Raw genomic sequence first — 19753 nt, 5'->3', positions numbered from 1 at the left:
TTCGTGACAGGGGAAGGCGCCCCAACCCCCTGATTGGCCCTGCCCTGAGTGTGACAGTGGCAGCGCCTCAACCCCCTGATCGGCCCTGCTCTGTGTGTGACAGGGTACAGAGCCCCAATCCCCCTGATGGGCCCTGCTCTGTGCATGACAGGGGACAACGCCCCAACCCCCTGATTGGCCCTGCTCTGTGCATGACAGGGGGTGGCGCCACAACTTCCCTATTGACCCTGCCTTGAGTGTGACAGAGGGCGGTGCCCCAACCCCCCAATGGGCTCTACCCTGAGCTTGACTAGGGGTGGCATCGCAACCTCCCGATCCGCGCTCCTCTGTGCATGACAGGGGGCAGCGCCCCAACTCCCCAATCAGCCCTGCTCTGAGCCCAACCAGGGGCTGCACCTAGGGATGCCTGCCCTCTACAAATTTTGTGCACCGGGCCTCTAGTAAGAAAATAAAAGGGAAAGAAGTTTTGGCCAAACATGAGAACTCAGCTGGATTATATAGTACCAACCAAGGTGGTATAGGTTATCCATGACAGAAGGCAGAGATACCAGTGCCATGACAGTCTGTAAATGGAAATTCAAGAAATGGAGGATGACGTTCCAGACCAGTAACACGAGTCTTCCCTGGAGTCGGGTTCAAGCTCTATCAGATGTGCTATCTGTGGTATTGCTAGGACCTTCATAAGGGGCAAGAGAGGCTGAGGGGACCAAGTCATGTTACCGCTCTAGAATAGCTTCACCAATCTTATTTTCAATGAATTTGAAACATGACGTCTGTCTATTTAGGCCTTTGAACGTTGTGCATAGTTATAAGTCTTTAGTTTTAGCTCCTTACATGCTTTTTCCATAAGAGTATCAATCACTCACAGCATATACTAGTACTATGTCCTGCCAGTTCCTTTTGGAACCAATTTAAATGAGAAAAATAAAGGAATTTGGGAAAAACTTATTTAAGTATGTCTGGTAAATTGTTTTACTATTTGAGGACAGCTCTGGAGACTGAAATACGTTTTCCACTTAGTAGAATTTGGCTTTTTTTGTGAGCCACAGCATTCATGGAAATATGTTGAAATCTTAAATGTAGAGCATATGACTTACCGCGTTTGGTATTACTTGCCGTCTAGAGTGATGTTACGCTCTACACTGCAATATATCTCTGATCGGCAGCATTCAAAATAAGGATGACTTCAGACCACAGTGACGCCTGCATGACATGATTCACAGCTTTCTCTCTGTTCTGGATTCTTCAGATTGGAGAGCACGTAGGCTACAAGCCCTTGCTTTCGTATAGGTCTAGAAAATCACATTGATTATTGGGGAATAAGTAGTAATAGCTGTATATCTAAAACACATTTTGTTAAGTGTGATTTTCTAAATTTTCAGTATTGTTGTAGTGCTGCTTTTTTCTTTTCTGAAGTTCCGTGGTGTTTTTTTTTTGAGCAGTTTTAGGTTCACAGCAAAATTGAGAAGGTACAAAGCTCTCCCTTATACATTGTTTTTCATCTCTGTGTGTGCACGTGCACTTGCATAGAGATTTTATTCCTTGAGCTGTTCTGTCTGCTTTAACTTTGGTTCCCTTACAGTTCATTTTCTGCATAGTAGCCGCGGGATCTTGTTAAAACCCTGTGTGTTTTCCTTTTGAACTTAGCATAAAGTACAGACGCTTTAGCCGCTTTCAGCATTCTGCATCAACTGACTGCTATGCTACCCTACCCCGGCTCCTTCCAGCCCTGCTCCAGCTCTCTGGGCTGTAGACACAGGGCTTCCCTTCCAGTATTCTAGCATGCCAGGTCCTTCCTGCCTCAGGGCCTTAGCTCATTCTGCTTCTGCTGCCTTGAAAGTTCGCTTGCTCCTCATTCTTCTAGGACCGTGGGATAAAGAAGTGGTGGTACATTTTCACAATGGAATACTACTAGGCCAGTGATCAGCAAACTGCGGCTCGCGAGCCACATGTGGTTCTTTGGCCCCTTGAGTGTGGCTGTTTCACAAAATACCACATGCAGGCGCACACGTACAGTGTGATTGAAACTTCGTGGCCCATGCGCAGAAGTCCGTGTTTTGTGGAAGAGCCACACTCAAGGGGCCAAAGAGCCGCATGTGGCTCACGAGCTGTAGTTTGCCAAGCCGCAGTTTGCCGACCACTATAATCTAGGAGTAGCCCAAATGCTTCAGAGTCAGAAAGGCCTTCCCTGACTACTCACTCTATCGCATCACCCTTGAAAACATATTCTTCATGGCAACCCCCACTAGCTGACCTCATCATGTTTGTTTCATGTGTGTATATAGTGTCTCTATTCTCCCACCAGAGTTCACCCCTTGAATGTATAGGAAACAGATTGGAGTCAGAAGTTCAAGTGCAGAGCTCAAAGGGACTTCCAAACATCTTTTATAGATAATAAGAAATGCTGAATTTTGTTTTTTATTTAAAATTTTTCATTTTATAAGGCTTGGGTTAAAATACAGAATTCCAATTACAGTTGGAACGAGTTACCAGATAGTTTATTATGCGGTTCGTGTGCCAGAATTGCACAGCATGAAGCACAAAATGCTTTTTTGAGGAACTGCACAGCCAGGTAAGAATTTTATGCTAAGCCTATTTCATCCCCACAGAGGAAGGCCTTTCCCTATAAATGAAGTCTTATATTTCCTTTCTGCCAAATAAATGTAATAAACTGTCATCACTGCTCCCCCACTTTTGTTCAGTAGAATGAGCCTCTTCTGATGGTTGCAGTCACTGTGGCAATCCATTATTCTTTCTGCTACCATCAGCTCTTACCTTCGCTGGATCTGTGCTTCGTGTTTTCCCCATCCAGTTTACACTGCCTTTCACGTAATTCATAGGGATTAACACTTCACTCGGATACTCTAGACTGCATGGCCATAAAAACATTTTGGAATATTAAAGCATGCTTTAATATGGATACTGATTCAACCGTTAGTTTTAAACTATTGATTTCTTCCATAGTTTGGGATGGTTTTCAGACAACAGCTCTTAGTGGTCTGATTCTCTTAGCACTTTCATTAAAGCATCTTCTAAATATGATATAATAACATTTATATTACTCAGCACCTTTGGCACTCAGAATGGTTTTGCATGTTCTTCTGTTGAATTGATTGTAGGGAAATGTCATGGAACTTGATCATCTGGCCACTTTGTGCTAGCACTGGGACTGCTTGCTCCCTTGCTCCCACGTGGCTCTTTCAGTCACAGCCACCTCCACTGGTCACTATGTTCTTAGGAGGGAGTTCTAAAGGAAACTTCAAGTCTGCACCAGAAAAAAAAGTGGGGATCCATCACTTTCCAAATATTAATAAAATGAGAGACCGAACAACGGGTTCTACTTTGAGATTACTGATGCCATCCACATGTGAAAGCATTCTCTCCTAGATAGTAGTACCCTGACATTTTGAAACAAGGGTGACTCTACCATCTTAGTTCAGAGGGCTCTCTGATAATAGCCTTCTGGGAAAGGGAGCCTCTGTGACATGTAGCCCAGGAGGCAAGCCTGCTCTGTAGAAGACATCTGAGTAGGAAGCCAATCCTAGCCCTTAGGATATTGACCCTGGGGTTCAGATCACCAATGGGTTTAAGCAGAGACCTTTAATTCCAGCTTTTTCTCAAAAGGTTTCATCGGTCTGAACTAAAGGTATGTAAACACATGATACAGGAGATATTACAAGCCTGCGTTTGCCTGGAAACCAGGTTGTCGCCAAGCTCCAACGTCATAAAGGAATCATTCCTTCTCTTCTGCTTTACAATGACTGTATGAGGGTGGGGTGTGGCTAGCTAGAAACTGCTTTAAGTACCTTAAGGAAAAGGTAGCTGAGCTTTGTGACAGTGGGGAATAGCTCACAGCGCCAGGCCTTTGTCTCTGGTTGGTGACCAAAAGGCAGAGTTTATGGATCGCAGTGGGGAAAAGGACTGGCTGCTACAGAATTCACAACTTCATTCTAAGCACAACTGAACATAATTTTTTTTTAGATGTTGCCTCTTACAAGTTTTAGGGAATATTTTATTTTACATTTCAGGCACATACTCTTTTTTGGAGCATTTGGACTTTGCTGGAGAGTGTAGAACCCTAAACACTCAATGAGATGATCTTGGAACCTCCTTACTTTCTTTCTTCCCATTCTTAGTCTCTCTTCCCACTTCCTTTCACTCTTCTGAAAATTAACACCTGCCAGCGAAATCAACTTTATGCTGCTTTCACTGGAGACTGGTGTCTAAAAATCAATCCTGGCAGCTAATGTAAAGTGAAATGTGGAAGACGCCTGGATTCTCATGGAGTCGTGCAGGCTGAAGTTATTAAAGAGGATTAGGGACCACAGCTGGTGAGCAGATGGAATGCTTATAATTTCACAATCTTAGGTGGCTATGAACCCAAATCTGCACAAAGCCTATTTGCTTTTTCTCTAGCTCATTTCACTTCATCCTGCTGGAATATAACCCTGCTCAAATGTGATACTTTAATTGTTGTACCTGATGAGTGGTCGCTCAGATGGCATCATTTATAATTCTGGTCATGCAGTTTCTTACTCGTTTGCATTTTAGTAACCACTATTTAGTAATGTGCTTAAGAGAAGCTTAGTAGACAGGGAAGCAAGAATAAGACTTTTACATTTAATTCAAAATGTAGAAATGAAGACTAGTTCACGACGGTGCTAACAATGTAGTGTAATTATGGTGAAGACTAGTTCACAGTAGTTACAGTTCAACAGTTAAACTGTCTGCTGTTTAGAGAAACTCTTGAATTGTTTCCTCAGCTCCTTTTCTGTGTGTCCATTCCTTCAGAAAGTCTGTCACGCATGCAGTCAGACAAGTCACCTGGACCAGCTGCCTTCGTCTGCTCTGCTGTCTGATCACAGACCCCTCAACCCCCCACCTCCAGTATTCTCTTCTTTGTTTGTTCTGGCTTATTATAAAATTAGGGGGCCTTTCCCGTGCACAGAGCAACTGTTGGCCTCCTCAGAAGCACAGGCCTGGGCCACACTCTTTGGTAGATTGATGTTTCTTCCACAAAACAAAATGTTTGTGAGACTTTTGCTCACTGGCTGTAACAGAAGGTCAAATTAGGAACTTCATTCTACTAATACAAAGATATTATTCTAGACTCCAGCGGTCATTACTTTATCTAAGGGCAGAATTGGTGTCCACTAGGCAGCTTAGCACTTCTTTATCCTTACTGAAAGACTTCAGAAAATGGCTGCTCTACTTTCGAGCTAATGCTGAGTGTCTGAAGATAGGGAAAAACAGGGGGAGCCGTAAATAAGTTGAGTAGCCTGGATACACTCTACTAGCTGATGGGGAAGAAAACAACACACAGATATTTCAGGTGGTGGCACATAGCAAACAGCTGTAGTTTATGGTGCAACGTAGTCTCTGTTCTTTTGGAACCAGTATGTGCTTCTTCTCTAAAGCCACAGTCAGCTGCAAAAATATTGTAACATGTGTTTTGGAAGCAATTACTGCATAATAGTGTTCTAGCCTCAAAACATCCTGAATGATATATGTCTATACAGGGGAGGGGGTACTCTGTTACTGATGCATTGGCACAAAATAGTCTGTAGAATTATCATAGTCTTTTTTTGGATCAACTTTTCAAATGATTTTCAGTAGCTTCTTTTTGGCCTTCTAAATCGGCCTTCTGTAATTGGATATGACCTCTTATGGAAGCAGTAGTATAAACACATTTTAACTTCCAGTGTAATTATTTTGTACTGAACCAAGTGGTCTAGTTATGCCTTCAAGCTGGTAGATGTGTTTATCTTGCATAAGTAAAATTGTTCTCCCCAGCCTTCTCTTGTTCCTCTTGGATATAGGGGATAGTAGCATGAGAGGAGGTTTTCAAAGTCCTCTAAAGAAATAGAGTTAGACTGAGAATCAGAAGACCTAGAGTTGATACTGGGTTCTTTTAGATTTGCCTATGTGATCTTGACCAAATTCTTAAAATCTCTAGTTTGTAGGAACCATATGTAGTAAATGGGGAAAATAAACCAAATATATGTTTGCGTATGAATGATACATATATTAGATTACTAGGGCTGCCATAACAAAGTACCACAAACTAGATAGCTTAAACAGGTATTTATTGTCTCCCAGGTCTGGGGACTAGAAGTCTCAGATCAAAGGGTCTGCACATTTGGTTTCTTCCGAGGGCTGTGAGGGAGGGATCTGTTCAAGGTTCCTCTCCTTGGCTTGTAGATGGCCACCTTGTCTCTGTGTCTTCACATCATCTTTCTTCTGTATGTGTTTGTCCAAATTTCCTCCTTTTACAAAATACATTAGTCATATTGGGTTAGGTCCCACCCTAATGACCTCATTTTAACTTAATTACCCCTGAAAAGACACTATCTCAAAGACAGTCACATGCTGAGTTACTGGGGGTTAGCACTTCAGTACATGAATTTTTAGAGGAAAACTAGCCGATAACAATGCCTTACAGAGGCCTATCTAATTATAAATGATTTTCTTATATCATAGTTTATGAACCTTTGAATAACTCTGGGTATTCAAACAATTTAATAAAATTTTATTCCAATGGACACATTGATAGGGAAAAAAAATTACACTTCTTTTTTAAAGCCTGAAACTTAAGATTCACCTGTGTTTTTCATTCCTTATGGTGAATTTGCAAGTGAAAAGATAGTATCTTTTACTCTACAGGAATGAGATGAAGTTTTAGTAGGAATGGGTAAGTTAAATTGCTATTTACCAGCAAGATTAAAGAAATCTAAATCTTTTGCTCAAGGATCAGTAGACTTGCTTGGAAGTTAAAGTTTGAGCAAATGGCAGTGTTTTACTCAAAAGTGTCAACTGCTAGATGCTTGCTACAGGTGGTAAGCCATAGACTGAGTCTGCCATAGAGCCAAGTAGGACTTTGTGGGCCTGAGATAGAGAGCAATGCAAAGAATGAGATCCCTCAATGGAAAATGCTGAGCTTTTCATTCACTGGGATTGCAATTGGAGGACTGTTAATTATGGGAAGAAAAGCAACCAGACGGTCACATACTCCTAGGCAGAAAGGAGAAAGGGTAGTCAGGGCAGTTGGAAGCATGCATTAAGACTGCAAAAAAGGGAGATTTGCAAATACTTTTGCCGGTCAAACTTTTCTATTTGGCTGAGTAACTAATTGCTAAATAGGCATAATAGAGTCATCTCAAATGGTTCTTTAGAAACGCATGATTTGTGCACACAAAAAAACTATTGTAGAACAGGAAAGCTGGAAAACAACTAACTTGGCTAAACAGAACTAATGCATTTTAGCTTTTAAAAACAACTTTGTGCATTCTGATTTAATTTTCTGAAATAAAATTAGTGTGTTGCAGATAAAATAAAATTAGTGGTAACTAACAGATAAAATGCTCCATTCTTCTCCAGGATACTGTCCAGAGAGAGATCCAAGAGTTTTCAGTTGCTTAATTAGTAATGTGCTTACTTGCAGTTTTATCATCACAGCAATGGTGATGGCTTTATTGAGGGTTTTAGCCAGGCAGACTGTTAGCTTTGGCTGTAGAAATACTCCCGATTCATACCAAATTTAGGGTTCTTCTGAATTTACTTACTAGGTGCATACAAGTTTCCTATGCAAAAATATAGACCTACAGATTTTGGACACCGTTTTGTCATAATGTATTTTTTAATATAATGTTGTGATCTATAAAGATGTCTTCTTTTACAACTCTCTCATATGATGTCTATTTCTGGTTTCTAAATACTTAGAGACCGAAAGCATAGTATGTGCATTTGTGGGTAGTGTTTCTCTGAGCATTTATTCAGTCAGACACTCAACAGAAGTTTCTGAGCCAGGCATTGAACTAGGTCCTGGGGAATCAATGACACCCAGACATGATTCCTGTGCTCACAAAGCTTACCGGTAGTGTTTCTCTGAGCATTTATTCAGTCAGACACTCAGCAGAAGTTTCTGAGCCAGGCGTTGAACTAGGTCCTGGGGAATCAAAGGCACCCAGCACAGACATGATTCCTGTGCTCACGAAGCTTACCTTTGCCCTCTGAACAGGAACATGCCATGGGATATATACTTAAATATGGAGAGGAGGTTGGTGTGTTTGGGAGAAGCAGGCTCTCAGCAGAGGCATGAAGGGCGAGGAGTCAGCCGGACCAGGCGGGGAAGGATAGATATGTGCATATTCTGTTCCGTCTTCCACCCTTGGGTCACTTAAGGTTTGTCACAAATTAACCTCTTACATTTTGGTGTTTTATAATTGAAATTTTATTATTATAATCTTCAGCTAATTAAAGTCAATTACGTAGGTGAGAAATTGCCAATTTTAATGTAATTGTGAGAGCCATATTTTGAATCTTTTTGTCTCTATCACGCATTCCTTTTTCATGCCACCCCCCTCCAACACTGGGGGTGGGGGACATCTCTTCTGTTTTTTTGCTTTACTATCTTTTATATTTTTCTCTTGGGCATTTTTATTTATTGTCCAGTTTGGTCCATGACTCAAATAGCTGATTCTACTTATGGGTCCCCCTGTGGGCCTGATGAGCTGTGTTCCGGAGGTTGTAAACCTCAGCTGTTAGGAGATGGAGACCAGGTGAGAATGATTTGTCATTTGCAGGCTTTGAAATGGCTGGTATAGCTGATAAGGTGTGCCATTTATAGAGCTGGTTTGGGGTATAAATGTAATATTTTAGTTCTTAGACCATTTAACTGCATTTTAAAAATATATATGCAAAAGACATTATTCAGGCCTGTGACAATCATGTTTTGAACAAGAAAGGCAGAACATTTAGACAATGGAGATGCCAGATGTGTGGCTCAGAAAAGTCCTTTATTTTATACAGAAAACAAAATACAGTGGGGCCTTGACTTACGAGTGTCCCGACTAATGAGTTTTTCGAGATACGAGCCGTCTCTCGGCCGATTTTTTGCTTTGAGTTGCGAGCTAAAATTCGGGTTACGAGCCAGCTTCAGATACCCCACCGCTAGTTGGCGCAGCGAACGTCACAGTGAACGCCACAACATCAGCCCAGCATCACGTGTCTCACTCGTTCACTTTATGATTTGACATACGAGTAATTTGAGTTACGAGCTCCGTCACGGAACGAATTAAACTCGTAAGTCAAGGCCCCACTGTAATTTAAATTCCAAACAATTTAACTTTATCAAAGACTTAGAATGAGACAGCAAGATCAATACATATGCCTTTGGTGTAATTTCCTTGGAAACAAGTCATGACTTCTTTCACGTTGACCTTGGATTTGTGGGCTATCTGGTCCTCAGCCAGGGGTCCTAATTCTGGAGAAAAGTCTCTCATCAATAGCATCCTCCATACAAGCATTTCCTGCTTGGTGGCCCAAAGTATCTTTTCATTTTCGTTTATTTCTCATTTTGATGCATTTAGCACACAGTCCATTTTTTTCTTTTTTTGGATTGGAGCAGATGGTGCTGTCTCTTTTGATTATCTGTGTTTTAAAGGGAAATGTTGATTAGGAGGAATAAGAAATGAAACATGGCCAGATTAAACTGAGAGCAGAAATTACACAATCCCCAAGAAGAGCCAAATGTGTTTTATGTTTTTCTACTTAAAGTTTGCCATGGTTCATTTTTAAGTTTATAGAGTTCAAGTTTGCTATATATTAAAGTGTCATTTAAGATGGTTCTTGGTTTATTGGTTTGCTTTGTTTTAACTTTAATTTCTAAAAGATAGAGAAATCAGAAATATTTAGATTTATTTTTCCTTCTAGTCACATTTAAATAAGAGAATATGTGGGTAGTTTTGTCTAAATCCTACTTTATGCATCTAAAGTCTCTCACCTGTGGACTACACATTTTCTTACTGTAACCTTAAACCAAAATATTTAACAGGTGTTCAAAGCAGAAGTCTCAAGGAATTGGACAAAGAGGCACAGAAAACAGCTTAAAGGACTTCCCACTTGCTACATTTGGGACAATTTTAGCATCCAAAAGAATAATGACACTGGAGTATTACAAATTTTATTGAACTTAAAAGAATCTCTGAGTTAATAGATAAAGTGGGAGAGGGAACTGATAAACATAGAAGGAATGATAAAATTAGCAACATTACCAACTATCAATACAGTATCTTCAGGCAAAGCTCATCAGTGTCTACTATAATTATCAGGTGAAAGGGATATGCTATGCAACCTGCAGCCAAGTGTTTAGATCAAAATGCTGAACATCACCAGAAGGTTCAGACTGGCACTGTGTGCTTCCTCGTGTGATGGGATGGGAAGTACATCTATAAAGAATTTTTGCCAAAAATTTTTAGCCTGACTTTAATTATGAGGAAATAGTCACACAATCCAGAAGGTGGTATTGGCCATGAGAAAACTGGTCTAGACTCTTCAAAAATATCAGCCTTAGGATGATAATAAATACAAGGGATTTCTGTTCTAGATTAAAGGAAACTAATGAAACGGGACCAGTAATGCAACGTGTTCCTTAATTGGACCCTGGATTTGGGGAGAGGGGACATTAAAAATAGTAGAGGAAACAGTAGAACAAGTGAGGAAATTTGAATATGTAATGTGGATTAGGTTGTATCCTATCAGTGTTAGATCTCTCTCCCCCTCCTCCCTCCCTCCCTTCCACTCTATCTAGAAATCAGTGGGAGAAAATATCCTCCAGTGAGGATAAAAAACAAGCAAATAACAACAAAACTTTCTGTATAGGTGTTAATAAATATTAAAATTCTCTTTCAGATTTAATGTGTTACAAAAGTATGCTCCCTGAATTCTGACTGTCAGTTGACACAGTCTTGTAAAAGTATTGAATATGCTACTTGAAAAGTTTTCATTGTGACATGCCAAGCCTTAATGAAAAAACATTTTGCAGAAATGTTTATAGATGCCAGTGCAGAAAGTAGTGTATAAACTTTAATTACCTTTGTAAGTCATTCTATCCTGTGTTTAAGCTATTGCCTTCCTGTTACACACCCAGGGAGGGTACCAGCTTTTGCTGGATAATCATGGAGTTGAGCCTTCCCCCAAAATAAAAGAGCTATATCTGGCACAGGTTAGGGCGCAGCTAGCCAGTGAAATGGTTCAAACATGCAGAAAGAAGGAAAGGGAAGAACGGGTACTGGAGTTGAGCTTGCCAGGCAAACATATCTACCTGGTACTTTATTCATTTTTTGTGCGGTTTTCATCCCAGTTTAATTTGATGTTCTTAAAAATCCTAGCTGCCTTTTGCCCAGTTACATGCATATCTATGATTTTTGCCTTGTGAAGTAAACACAAGAATTTTTCTTAGAGAATTTGACAGAAATGAATATAGAATCTCCTAGTATTTCAAGTAGAACCCAGTTTAGTTGATATCACAGAAGGCAGCTAAGAGATAAACTTTTGGTTGACCTGGGAATCAACAAGGGGATCATATCTGGTGCTTCCCCTTCTCATTATGGACACAGGCCTAGCACTTAGGTATTAAAATATTTATACCTTAATGTTACCCAGCTTTTGCCTGAAGGGACCCATTGTGCCTACAGGTTGATTAATGTGAATGTTACCAAATCTTGGGCCGGAGAAGAAAAGAATTCTTTCTACTGAGTTCCAGAAATAACAACAAATACTCAGAGGAAATCAGCCCCCCTTGTCCCATTTACATTCTCTGGCCACCCTCCTGTCCAGCCGTGCACTCCACCTGCAAAAGGAATCCATCTCTCCTTTCTTGAAGGTTCCAGAACCTGTTTGCAACCCAAGTTACTCTTGAAAATATTTTTCTAAACTGGAAGGCAACTTCCCACCACGTATGTTCACCTGCCTGCTGCGTTCTTTTTAGTGTTTAGAGTCTGGTATTCTCTTGGCTATCTTTCAGAATTTCAAATAGAATAACCACTTACCTAGCTAAATGGCTAGAGATGCTCGTCTTTGTTTTAGCACCAGGATGATTGACATCTGAAGATATTTCTGGACTAGGTGTCTTGGGGAATAACTGCATTGTCCTCATATTTTACAAATTTATTCTTTGTGATTTTACATATTTTTAATATTTGTATTTAACACCATTAAATGTGGATCATAATCACTAAATGTGGGTTTTTCACTAAGTATTCCTACTTTTATATGTATTTATGGATTCTTTTTTCCCCAGCATAAGTAATATTAAAAAATGAAGATAGTTATTTGGTTTTCTGATTGGAAAAGCAATTCAATGAGCATTTTTAATCTGTCTTCCTTCATCCCCACTTCTTCTCATCAGCATTTGTAGGTATGAACTGGATATTCAGCTTATTATCGAGTCATTCTTTTTTTCTTCTTCTAAAAGTGGTTATTTCTATTTGCTTAGTTTTTATATTGAGTGTCATCCCCACTTATTCTCATCAGCATTTGTAGGTATTAACTGGATATTCAGCTTATTATCGAGTCATTCTTTTTTTTTTTTCTTCTAAAAGTGGTTATTTCTGTTTGCTTAGTTTTTGCTATTGATTTTAAACCTCTTATCCCCAAAATGGGCATGACCAAAAAGTTGCATGTTTTCCACGCCCCTAGTTTATTACACATAATTTGGTAAAGAGATTAGCTAAATCAGCTCCTTGGCAAATCAGAGAAAGTATATTATGTTATTCTGGGCATATCTGTAATGAGCCTTGTGGATGAGAACTAGACAGAATGTTATACAGGGAAGTAATGCTGATGTCATCCCACTGGAATGAAGGGGCCGGTCCAACCCTAAATACATTCTATAGCTAGCAGCTAAGTGTCTAGCTGTAGTTCTTTTCTAAGAAGGAAAAAATGTGAAACAAACCAAAGAACTAAATTGTGTATATAAAAAGGGATATTTTAATTAGTTTAGGCCTTACAGTTATTCAAACAGTCTGAACTTACTGTTCTTTTTTAGAGCAAACATAAAAAAACATTATTTGTGGAAAGTTTAAATTTCACATGACACATATTCTCTCTGTGTGTGTGGGTTGTTTTTTTTCTTTCTTTCCTTCTTTCTTTTAAATGTATTTTCCTTGCTTGTGTATTTTTATTTTAACTTTTCCTTTGCAATAAATGTTTTATTTCTTAGAAGGAGATTTGTTTTTAAGGGGAAGAAAGACTTAAGTCACTGAGCTGAATTCCCCTTTACCCCTTTTTTTAGTATTTCTTAATAGGGTGGTTCTCAGCCCAGTGGGCTTGTTTGCACTGGAGACTGCCATCTTACCTCCTTTCCAGGAAATTACCTATCCCCGCATGTGTTCCTATCTGCCAAACAAAATGCCTTGTCTGCTCGGAGCTCAGAGAGTGCCCTGTATCCCTTTTTCACTGACTAGCACCGTCTTCACTGTGAGGAACAGGCTTTCAAATAGTAAAAGGGAGCGATGTGAAAGGCTGGTTGTCCTGTCCGTCCACTTCTGCTGGGGTCACAAACCGAACTGAAGTAGGTGGAAAATGGTTTTTAATCTGTTTGAACCTCGTGGCAGCTTGAATGCCAGGAGAAAGAAATACAAAGTTGGCCTGTAAGATTTGCCTCTGGGATTAATATATTTGTAGCAAACCAGAGGGAAGAAGACAAGCCTGCTAATGAAGAAAGAGAACCTTGCCCCACAACCTTGCACCTGAACCTTGCATTTCTGCCTCTTCTAGGACGATCTTTTATTCATTTGCCACACACAAGTTTCTCAAGGGGAGGGAAAGCAGAAACAAACAGTTCTTGATAAGAAGGTATCCATAAGACAAATGATCAGAACTATTGTTTTGGTTTTTTCCGAGGGGATTAACTATTATTTTTCTCCTCTCTCACAGTATGGAGTGTGTGTGTGTGTGTGTGTGTCTCAGAGACAGAAGAAGAAAGCATGTGAGCAGGCAGAAACATACTCTGAAATATGCTCCGTGCAGTTGGACTCGGGAATTGTTTTATGAAAAGGGTGATGATAATTCAAAGACGACTCCAAGGCACAGCTAAATCTTGCGTGGGGAGAGCTAGGCTGAGGTCTGAGTTAACTCAGTTATTTAAGTAGTAGAGTTGTGAATTTTGGCATTTTCATACCAGAGTGTTAGCTTTCATACAAGAGTTTATTTTCTATGTGGTAACTGTCGCTTTAGCTCAGTTAAATAGGTTTTATTTTCACTCTTGTCTGTGCAAATAGTGTGCCTGGCATTTATTTACTTTTTTTCTCTTAGTCTGTGGCAGCACAAATGGAAAAGCATTAAATAAGTGTGGTGGGAATGCATTTTTCTCTTCTCTCTCCACATTCACCAATTAGAACCTTAAGGAACCAATCCAGTCTGGCTTTGATGTGGCATTTCTGCTGAGATAATAGGGTAGCGATTGTCCTGTCATTACCTTTCCGCCCCCACCCTGCTCTTTTTACTTTTGATCTTCTCAGAATCCTTTCTCTCCATTCATGGCCCAATTTTCTTATTCTTCCTATTTTCACATAACTTCTCCCCAGATCCAAAGGCCTTTGCCTTATTAATTTAACAGCTTTTTCGGAGTTTAAAAACAGCCAACAACACAACTGTCTCATGGGATTTAGAGGGTCTTTGCTGCTACCTCTGTTTCTCCCATTCACCTCCATCAAACACTCTACTGGTCTTAACCCATGTTCTCTGCCTCGTGACTCCCAGGACTCTCCTACTTTGTCATGATTCAGTCATAGGTTCCATTTGCTTTGGGACCTTGTACTAGGCTTGTGGTTCTGGGGAAAACACATCCTCTTCTTGAGCCTCAGTTTCCTCATTTGTTGCTCATCCTCATTCCCCAGTCAACGAAGATACCTGCAGCTATTGTGTTCAGTGCTGGAGGTGTGCAAAGTAGACTTCAGTCCTGCCTGCTGCTGACTTTGTCATGATTCAGTCATAGGTTCCATTTGCTTTGGGACCTTGTACTAGGCTTGTGGTTCTGGGGAAAACACATCCTCTTCTTGAGCCTCAGTTTCCTCATTTGTTGCTCATCCTCATTCCCCAGTCAACAAAGATACCTGCAGCTATTGTGTTCAGTGGTGGAGGTGTGGAAAGTAGACTTCAGTTCTGCCTGCTGCTATCAAATGGGGCAGAGAACGCCCATCTTGCAAAAAGGATGTTGTAAAAATGAGCAGGATGATGGTGCATGGACGAGCACGTACCTAGATGCTCAGCAGTGTCAGCTTTCATTATTACAGTAAGATAGACAAGAAAGGTCATGACCTCACTCTGAGGGTTGTTTTTATCTCAGGACCTTTTGCTTGTATTCCTGGCTCTTATCTGAAACCCATTCTTTTCAGTGTACAGATTTTTTTCCTCTTCTAATCCAACCTCTGTCCCATTTTCTCTTTTTTCTGTCCAAAGCCTAACTATTTCTTCTAATATCTTTGTTTGGAAGCTGGTTCTGGGGAGAGATCTCTGATTTTTCTTTCTCTCCTTTCCTTCTTTCTTTCATGCCCTACATCTAGTGCATTGTCCTGAGGATTCTTCCTTTGCAGAGCTCTTTAATTCTTCCCTTCTTTCTTGAATAGGTGACCATCTCTGTTCTAGGCTAAATCTTTGTTACTCAAGGCTAGTGTCTGGCTTCTGTTCTTCTAGGACACTTTCACTGTGTCAGTTGCACAGAAGCAGACAGTGATCTCCTTCAGCTAGCTGTTTGGGTGTATCTAGCTATGTGTGAGTTTGAAGCCATGGGTCTTTCAAGTTCTAGAATAACCGGTGATTGAGAAAGTTTTGTTTTTAACAACTGAAGCAGTTCTTTATTACAACTCTGCTTTTTTCCCCCCTGATAATTAACTTCTAAGATACATAATATTTATGGTTTCCTTGGTAGGAGCTTCCAGAAAATGTGATGGTATATACGCCTTTGACTTTTGGGTATGATCCATTATTATCTATATCTTAACATAAATACAGGATTATAAATGAGCTTGTGACATTTGGTCTTTTGAATGTGAATTTTCTTTTAGTTGTAATTTTTAAAAATATCATATTGCTACTAGCTCATTTATTTTTCTCACCAAAATAAAGGTAATCATGTTCTAAACAGAATGTCATGGGAAAAAATGAAGAACTGATCTTTTTGCAGTTTAGGGTGGTATCAACTAGAAGTTCTTATTTCCTTTATATAGGCTTGGTTTTGATAACTGATAGGAAGGCATAAACAGAATGTGAGAATGACTGCAGTGAGGCTGGGACAAGCAGTGGGAGTTGAGGTAGGATTCTTTGAGAAGGTGGCATTGAGATTAGACATGAACAATGAGGATGAACAGCCCTCTGAAGAGCTGGGCTTACTGACCTCTCACTCCCTACCTAGTTCAGCTTCTCCCATCACCTCCAAATGCCTCCTTGCCCACAGAGCTCAGCTACATGTTGGTCCCTGGGCAGCTTATAGAATCTCTTTTGGATTGTCATTGCCATAGCACCTATCGCATTGTAATTGCCTACTAGTTGCTTTTATTCTCCTGCCCAACCCCCCAACCTCACTAGACTTGAAATATCTTGAAGTTAAGGACATATGTCTTGGTAATTTCATAGCTCTAGCATTTAGCTTATAAATTAGGTTTAACAGTTAAGTAAATCTATAAACTCAAAATTAGATTCCATCAAGCAGATTTTGAAAGTCAGAAGGTTCCTGTAGCAAAATAGATTCTTAAGTTTAAATTCTATCATTTACCATTTTTTAATACAATCTACCTACTTTCTACTCCTAGCACTTTCCATATTTCATTTCTAAAACAATTCTTGCCCCTCCCCCAAACTTGCTCATTTCCTCATCTTATAAAAGATATCATCTTCCCTCTAGTTGATTAATCCAAAAACTAGGGATTATTTTTGATCCCTGATTCTTCTCATTCTGTCACCCTTGCCTGTCACATCCAACCCTTCAGTACCTATACCTCTAAAAACAGTCCTGTTCTCACCATTTTTACTACCATCTCTAGACCAGGCCAGCTCTATCCTTCACCTGAACCAGTATGACAATGTTCTGTTTGGTCTTTTTGTTTACACCTTCCCTTCATATGTCCATTACCCATACAGAAGCCAAGCAGAGCTTTTCATACTCAAAATAAGATCATGGCAGTCCCTCTACCTAACCACTCCAGTGGCTGCCCATCAAACTTAGAATTAAAATTGAACTCAAAAGCCTGAACTCACAGCCTTGCATGAACTGGCACCCATATCTTCAAACTCATCTCTTTCTTGCCCTCAGCTTCCAGCTATGCTGGTATCTTCCTCCTTGGGCCCTTCTATTCCCTGTTGCCTGTTGAATTCTTAGGTGGAACTCAGTATTAACCTAGTCAACTTCATGAATGTGTAAGGCAATATAGTAGCTAGTTAGCACAACCACAGTGAACTCCCTACCCTAAAGAATCCCTATTCCTGATTTTCATTATCATGTTTATGGAACCAAAAGTTCATGGTAGCAGGCAACTGACTGAATGATAACCCTTGGTAAAGGCCTTGGGGAAGGAACTTGACCACCTTATTGCCTTTTAATGGTATTAACTGTTTTTCTTTCCCCCTCTTTTTCCATGCAGAGTATGAGTTGGAAGTAAAGAGGGTGCAAGACATTCTTTCAGGAATAGAGAAACCACAGGTATGTCTTCTGGACTTCTCAGCATAAATGACACTTTCTTAAGTATTTCAAGTGTGCTTTTCTTTTACCACATAGTAGGTAAGCAAAAGGGCCCCTTTCCATTGCAGATTATTCATAAACTATGAAATAGTGTTGCTATTAATGGAGCATGAAAATATAGAACAGAGGTCTTCTGTGTAGTCGTAATCCACTGAAATGTCCCCTGTATTTAGGTGCCCTGAATGCATTTAGGTATTCTTCAGAACTTCCAAGGATACATCTCCACCCTACCTCCCCCCCCCCCAACCCTAAGGTCTACAGAACTGTTTTCTTTTAGTAATTTCCTTTTACCTGTGTACATGAAGTAATAATTTTTGAAAACCTCAGTAATCTAAGTATTTTTCCAGGTAAATTTCAAAAAGATACTTAAATATTAGCTGAGAAAAATAAGTCCAAAATATTGAGTGTAATGCCAAGAAAAAAAATTGGTGGAAGTGGTGATATTATGAAGTTTTAAGCTTGATTTTGCCAGCTGCTTTGAAATGGAAGTGAAAAACTCAAAATGTTGATTCAGCCTTTCATCTGAGATTAGAGAGCCAAGTTCTTGGGTGTGTTTTCTAGCTGAATGGGAAAACCTTGGTTCTTCATGTGTTTGAAATACTAAGGCTTTTTAACAGAAGAGTCCAAACATGCCTTGAGCTACGTAGATGTGTTTAACTAAAACTAAAAGCATGAGGTGTGTTGGACGAGGGGTACAATGGGGTGCTTGTAGAGGAAAGGGGTGTTGATGTTGGGTTGGGAGTCTCTACTGAATCTGGCAAGGAGCAGGTAGCCATTTAGAGTTTTTGAGCAAAGAAGTATGTAATCAGGGCTGTCCTCAGGATGATCAAACAGTTAGCTTTGGAGGGAGAGGACGATGGACCCAGAGAGCCGCATCAGGAATCTGTCACCTAGTAGTGGTGAGAAGTTGTGGGAGTCAGAATTAGGGTGAGGCATCAGCCGTGGCAAGGAGAGGTGGATACTAGAGCCGTTCTAAAGAGAAGTCAATAAGGTAGTATATCCTATTAGAAATCTGGTTTTATGATAACTGAGCTTTCTGACTTAGACACCTCCTTTTAGGCATCATTTCCTCTAATGTGACTCCTTGATTGCTCTCCCACCCAGCAGTGGGACACTCTGCACAGGACTCAGTACCATGCGTTCTGCCCCAGCTTCACTGTACTTGGTGTGCATTTAATACATCGTACTCCATTTACTGTGTCTGTGTCTTTCCCAGCAATCTGTGTCCCCTTTCAGTCGCTGGGCTTTTATATATATAGATAGTTTTTAGACCAAAGTAGGCAGACAGGCTTCTTTGTATATAGTTATGATGTTAGGCAAATATGGCAGGATTGTCATCTAAGAGGTCAGAGGGTATTACTAGGCTAAAATCATTTCTTACCAGAGGCTCCAGGTCAAACTGACTCCTTGCCTTTTCCAGCTTCTCCTAGAAGCTGCCTGCATTCTTTGGCTCATGGCCCCTTTCATCCTCATGTCTCCTTCTGTGACACTGACTCTCCTGTCTCCCTATTTCACTTACAAAGTTGGGCCCAACAAGATAATCCAGGTTGGTCTCTGCTTCACGGATACCATTTACTTTGCAGGGCAATATATTCACAGGTTCCAGGGATTATGATGTGTGCATCTTTGGTTGGGGGAGGGGATCATTCTGCCTACCACACCATTCCCTGGCACCCATATAAACCTTCTGGGCCTGGAGCCAGTCCATTCCTCCTTCCCAGCCCAGTTAGTTGTTTACACAATTTTCCTCCCTTCTTTTCTCTTCTTCCCTCTCTTCACTTTCTGTCTGAAGTTTTTATTCATGATTGTATCTTATTTATCTTTGTGTCCCTCACACCTAGCACTGTTCTTGGCACATCGTAAACCCTTAACAAATATTTGCTAAGTAAATGTATGGCAGACTGCAGTGGCTGCAGCTGGGTTCTGGCAGGTGAGGAAAATGCCTGAAGACTGGCCAGCATCAGAGGAGGCTCAGCCAGCATGCTGGAATGTGGGGACAGCCCAGTGCCAAAGCAAGAGGCCGCAGCCTGGAGGGGACAGGCCGGTGCCTTGCAATCTGGTTCTCCGGGTGGGGGTCCAGCGTGGCCATTTATCTCTGCGACCTTGGGTAAGTTAGCCTCCCTGAGCCTAGGTTTATGCGTCTTGGAAAGGTAGGATAATACCACTTAGGATTGAGAAGTGAATTATGTAGTATCTATAGAGTACTTGGAATGGAGTACGGGGCATTTCTCTACACTT

The 19753-nt window shown here is 40.6% G+C and overlaps 1 protein-coding gene across 8 annotated transcripts in view; it reads left to right on the top strand.

The window, feature by feature from the left end:
* Positions 1-19753, top strand: part of FNDC3B (fibronectin type III domain containing 3B) — a 277903-nt gene that overhangs the window by 157265 nt on the left and 100885 nt on the right. For all 8 annotated transcript variants that reach the window (XM_005860876.2, XM_005860873.2, XM_014535302.1 and 5 more), the window contains one exon: positions 17418-17476. In XM_005860876.2, coding sequence (XP_005860938.1) covers positions 17418-17476 — 59 coding nt within the window. The remainder of the gene's footprint in view (positions 1-17417; positions 17477-19753) is intronic.

The sequence above is a fragment of the Myotis brandtii genome, unplaced genomic scaffold (genome assembly GCF_000412655.1).
Source record: "Myotis brandtii unplaced genomic scaffold, ASM41265v1 scaffold1423, whole genome shotgun sequence".
Classification (NCBI taxonomy): domain Eukaryota; kingdom Metazoa; phylum Chordata; class Mammalia; order Chiroptera; family Vespertilionidae; genus Myotis; species Myotis brandtii.
The sequence above is the reverse complement of the archived record's forward strand: the minus strand, read 5'-3'. Positions and strand labels throughout refer to the sequence as shown.